The sequence below is a fragment of the Harpegnathos saltator genome, unplaced genomic scaffold (assembly GCF_003227715.2).
Source record: "Harpegnathos saltator strain DR-91 unplaced genomic scaffold, Hsal_v8.6 scaffold237, whole genome shotgun sequence".
NCBI lineage: Eukaryota > Metazoa > Arthropoda > Insecta > Hymenoptera > Formicidae > Harpegnathos > Harpegnathos saltator.
In genome coordinates this window covers 756,081-761,614 of record NW_020230025.1, presented here as the reverse complement: position 1 = coordinate 761,614, position 5,534 = coordinate 756,081, and the positions used below count along the sequence as shown (strand labels likewise).

At 42.0% G+C, this 5,534-nt stretch overlaps 1 protein-coding gene across 1 annotated transcript; it reads right to left on the bottom strand.

Annotated features, from left to right (window-relative positions):
• Positions 1–568: 568 nt before the first annotated feature.
• On the bottom strand, positions 569–4,822 carry LOC105184725 (uncharacterized). The gene is made up of 6 exons (XM_025298761.1): positions 4,087–4,822; positions 3,782–3,975; positions 3,109–3,265; positions 2,518–2,724; positions 2,150–2,229; positions 569–1,027 (listed from the first exon to the last, which is right to left on the bottom strand). The coding sequence occupies exons 1-4, from the start codon at positions 4,457–4,459 to the stop codon at positions 2,534–2,536; spliced, it is 915 nt and encodes a 304-aa protein (XP_025154546.1). The 5' UTR covers positions 4,460–4,822; the 3' UTR covers positions 569–1,027; positions 2,150–2,229; positions 2,518–2,533.
• Between the last annotated feature and the right edge of the window lie 712 nt (positions 4,823–5,534).

Sequence of the window (5,534 nt, the reverse complement as noted above, 5' to 3'; positions counted from 1 at the left end):
CACACACACACACACACACACACACACACACACACACACACACACACACACACACATACACACCCGCACACAAACAGACACACGCAATTTTGCATCTGTGCTTTGATAGTAAAGCTCATTGTCGTAATTTTTATAGACATGTGACAATTTTTATAAATCTTTTTGTACATGTGACTTTGGCATAGTAATACATTGATAGAGATTTCCTAAGCGATAAAAATATTATAAACATTAAGGAAATAATAACAGCAATAACAATAGATATATTCGGTCGTTGTACTGTCAGTTTGAGAATGCACATTTATCTGTTTTATTTAATACATAGAGTGTCTCCATGAATTAAAGTATACATCAGAACTAGGTGTTTAAAAATATATTGGCTCTTTCTCGACTTAATTTTTCACCGAACAAAAATTTTATCATAAATAATCTATTCTACTTGCGATCAAATTAATACAATCTTATATTTCTGATGTACACTAGTTCTAGGACAGTCTGTGCATTAAATATACATAGTGTAATATATACCATTATAATTATAAGACTGATATTGTGAATTTATTATTCATTAGTAAATTTTAAATCGTCGGATTGAACTAATCGCGTTGACGACATTACAACTTTTAATTTGATTATTACATAATCTTAAAATAACAGTAATCCAATATAGAAAATAGATATTGCTCGATTAAGCATATTAGTTCCTACATACAAGCTACAAGAATTCAGCTTTACACTGCAGTAATATTTGACTTGCGCTAATATTTGATTCTCGGTAATGTTTGATTTCGTGTTACTATACTGAGTACTCTTTTCGCATTTTTAAATTATCGCATGGCTAGAAAGCAGAACTTAGTCGATAGCATGATATAAAAGCGTTGTATAGATGAAACACTAGTAAAGCCGCCGTGAAGGGTAAAGTGAAAAATATAACTATGAATTTATTTATTTCTCGGTGAAAAACTTTTCGACGTTGCATGAGCGTCAAAAAAGTCATAGGATATGATCGTTGTGCGTTGCATCTGACCTATTGACAAAAAAATAAAATTTGATATATATTTTTACATAATTAATTACATATTTGGATCTATAGATCCGGGTATTTGAGTCAATATGTTTTCCTGTGTGAAATAAGCGTAGGTTCAGATTGACGAATTATCAAGAAGATTTATCAAGTTATAATTATTTGTCAAATATAATGACGTACTGCAAATGCTTCAATCTCCCCTCGAATATATTTTTGGTAAATCAAACGTCAATTAAAATCGCCAATATTGTGTACAATGAATGATTTTACGCGCTTAAAATTATATGTATCAATATATTTGAAAATATTCAATGCAACATCCCCGCGAACGCGCACGCGAAAAAGCACGCGACACGCGCGAGAATGAAAACAATAGACAAAAAATGTTACGTCATGCGCGTCAATCGGCAAGTGCCGTCATGCGCCGCCGACGGCCGAACGATAACAATCAGCACTCTCAAAACATTCCGGACCTTCGCAGCGGTCAAACGCGCTCTCGCGAGTCGCGTGGTTTTCGGTGTTTTCTATTACGTTTCGCGTCGTCAAACGATCCACGTAGCGCGGAGTACGCGTGTCGATGTATCGCTGATCACTCGCGTCGGTTGATTAAAATATTTCGTCGGTTCGCAAAATTGCATATCGGACTTTGTCATCGGCATCGTGTTAATTATCGTGCGTGTTTTTGATCGAATTGTGATATTTACGCGAATGTCAGTGTCAACGCGACGAACGAATATTCGGAGTGATACGACGGAGCAGTGAAAAATCGGGATGTCAAATTTGGAAGTCAGGACTGGGGAAGCAGGTGCAGGCACCGGCATATTATATATATCTTCAGGTATGCGAAATCATTCACTGCAAGAAAGTTTCCCGATTTAATTGAATTTTATGAATTTAATGAATTTATTGAAAATATGGAAATAACCGAGTCGAGATTTGGGTACACTTAGTATATCATTCTCTGACAAATAATTGGTGCTGCGAAAATCCTTGATAATTAGTCACCCATACCTGCGTTTATTTATAGGATTAATGTAGAATCCAAACTTTGATTTCGATATCAGATATATATTTTTTGAAGTTTATAGTGATGTAAAGAGAGAATGGTGTTTAAAGACGTACCTTTTAGTCAAAGAAGCGCGTACCCTGTTATTATTATTATTGATATAGTTGCGTCAACGATTCGATGAACTGAGATATTACTGGAAAAGAAGCGGGAAGGAATTAGAAATTGCTTCACACGCAAGACACGCGAATCGCGCGAATAATAAAATCAAAATTATACTACTGCTCCATATATCGCGAATTTTTAATAATTTACTTCTTCATCCCCGACGCAATTGCAAACGCGTTAATAAATGATCCGGGACGATACAAAAGAAGTAGATTTAAATTAGAAATAAAGATGAATATTTTTTTTCACCGCGTCTCTCTGCGCGAAATATGATCGTCGGATAAAGCGTACGAATCGATCGCGTATCTATCTTTACCTATTCTCGTGGCATCTTAATGGCGTCGGATCAGACGGATGCGATGATGAAGAGCATTGGTGACGACTCGGGTTTCTTCGTCCGATTCAGCCGATGGACGTCGCGTCAGCCGGCTGGTCGACGTACCAAAAAAAGACGAAGTAGCGGCTTGATTCGTTTGTGGTATCGGGAACGAGGAGCGGCGAATAAGCACAGGCGGTCGCGCTCCTAGGGGAGGAGAATAAATTTTTAAATTAAAATTTTTTTAATTACATTTTTCAATCTCATATGTCCGCTCGCGTTGAAACGTCACTTTGCACCGGTAGCGGTATTTTACACTTTGTCACGGAAGAGGTATACTTGTTTCCTTCGGTCCTTTCATAATTAAAAAAGTACAACAGCGAGTTAATTAGATTTTTAAATATGTTGATCCACATAGAACTTAGGATATAAATTTCGAATATCTAAATTGCCAATAGAATCTTTTCTTCTCTCTTTGCAAAATTATTTCAATTAGAAATTTTTGAGAAATTACATTTTAAAAAATTTCCTCAGTTACACAATTTTTTTCTTTTTTGTTCAATCGCGGACACTACAACTTTTCACCCATACCTAATAAACGGAATTCCAATGGGGAACGGCGCATTCCTTGTACCTCAAAAGACCTCTGACTCCTAATTAATTCTCTTGAAATGGGACGTCTTGGAACGGATGTGTCCACGTTGAAGGAGCATCGCCGAGAAGTAGTCATGCCTGCCCTAGACGAATCCTTATGCATTTTTGAAAAGAAAAGGTGCAATAGTTTGACGAATGCGTGTCTATCCGAGCATAGAGAGACGGTCTAGCTATTAGCTCCGCGAGCGAACTAGCGCGAAGCGTTTATCCGTCAGTCTCTGTCGAATATCGCAGTCAATCCCCAACGGTGCGAAATCGGGAATCGGGAATGCATGTTTCATACGGACAATTAATTTAGATTCGTTAACACGTGGGTGCAAATTGCGGACAGTGCGTAACGTGCTTAAAGAATTACTAAACAGAACGATTTAATCGCTCGCGTTGGAACTTGGTTATCAACCTCCGGTCGAGGTGTACGCGTTGATAATTCTGTTTCCGAATCATTCGTCATAATTAGAACGGTCACTCAAAATAACCGAGGTCGAGTAAAATCTTCAAGAAGCTGGAGTTTCGCGAGAAGAATTTTTCCGGCAGATAAATTCGAACAACTTGAGGATACTAAGTTCCAACGCAGGAGCTCGAAAACTTGCGTAATTATGTGGCGCAGTACTTTGTCTCTGGCGAATTCGAAGCGTGTTCGTAGTACTTCAACGAGAGCGGCTATTACTGATACGAGTAACATTGCCACAAGTATGTGGCCCGCAATCGTGACAGACTTCATTTGGCGCGTTTTCAAAAGATCTTCAGCGTTTTCTCTCGTTAGTTCGCCGATGCCCTTTTTAATCTCACGAATCTTCCTATTCTTTCTGCTATTTTCTTTCTCTTCGGAATCGTTATCATCATTATCATCATCATCGTCGTCGTCATCGTCGTCGTCGTCGTCGTCATCGTCGTCGTCGTTATCGTCGTCATTATCGTCGTCGTCATCATCATCATCATCATCATCATCATCATTACTATCACTGTTCTTATTATCATCATCATCGTCGTCGTCGTCGTCGTCATCATCTTGCACATACGTACAATTTCTATCGTAATCACTCAGAAAGATCGACGACAGGTGATCCTCGTACGGTAAATTCGGGCAACGTTTCAATTTCCGATGATCGATCGGTATCACGGGCGCTCTTCCTCTTTCCGAGTCAGTGGCATTGGTTTCTTCGCCGTCCCGATTGTCATAATTCGTGTCGAACAATAATCGCAACGGCAGGAACAACAGCACGCCGAATATCGTCAGTATCAGCAGGATGCTGACGTTAATGCCCAGCGATAATCGTTTCTCGCTCATGCTGGAGCGAGGTGTCGGTGGCCAATACCGCCCAGGCGTGGTTGTTTACCTGAGCGTCTCTAATTCGCGGCTGATGCAATCGTTCTCGCGGATTTCCATAGCAACACGGCGTACATCCGATCGAGCGCAAAGTCGCAAAGTCGCGCGCGTCGTCCTCTCGGTCGTCGAATCTCGCTCGCGACTACCAACGTCTACCAACCAGCGCGAATCCGCCGCGCGTCGATCACCTCACTTTCCGATGGTCGTTCGGTCGGCCGATACGTCGACTATCGACGACGTGTATCCCTCGCTCGTAACGTCTTCCTCGTCCCGACGCAACTGTTGCGCGTACTGTCGTGCGAGCGGCTCGCAGTGAACCTGGACGTTGGCTGATATTGATTTCCCCAGGTGGACCGAGCACGTACGCGCAAGTCTAGCGGTGCCTCGTTCGCACTCGCAAGGTGCGGACACCTTGCACACTTGTGCCGGTAATTAGATTACGCTTATGGGGAACGGGACGCGACGATTTGCCACGGGGCTTTGAACACACCGAAGGACGGCCGAGAATAATCGCGAGTAGATTAGAGGCTATTCTGGGCGGGAGATTTTTCTTCTTAGGATACGTCAGTCTCGCGGCGGAGAGTTGCCGCGCTGGATTTGCTGCGTAAATTGAGAACGTCGGTTACGTGCACGGTGCGTTAAACAATCGTCAAGTAGATACACAGCTAGGTACGTCATTGTCGTCACAATATCATTCGATTCCTCCGCTCTCGGATTTGTCGTTCGGGGAGAAGCCGTAACGCGACTCGCGAGGAAACTCGAGTACACGCGATCACGTGAAACAGAAGTCAGGTGAGTCGGCGCGACGAGACGGCGGACGGGACTTTCGATGCGGAGTTAAGTCGTCCGAGAGCGGACGCTACGGTTTCTCTCCTATTGAATGGAAGAAAGCGACGGACGGCACGACGCGACTCGCGCGCGCGCGAAAGGCATCAGGCGGCCCTCGAAAAGACCGCGGCGGCACACACAGGTTTCTCTAGCCGCGTGCATACATAAATAATATTAGACAATATCAAATTAAAATTCGCATCTTTCC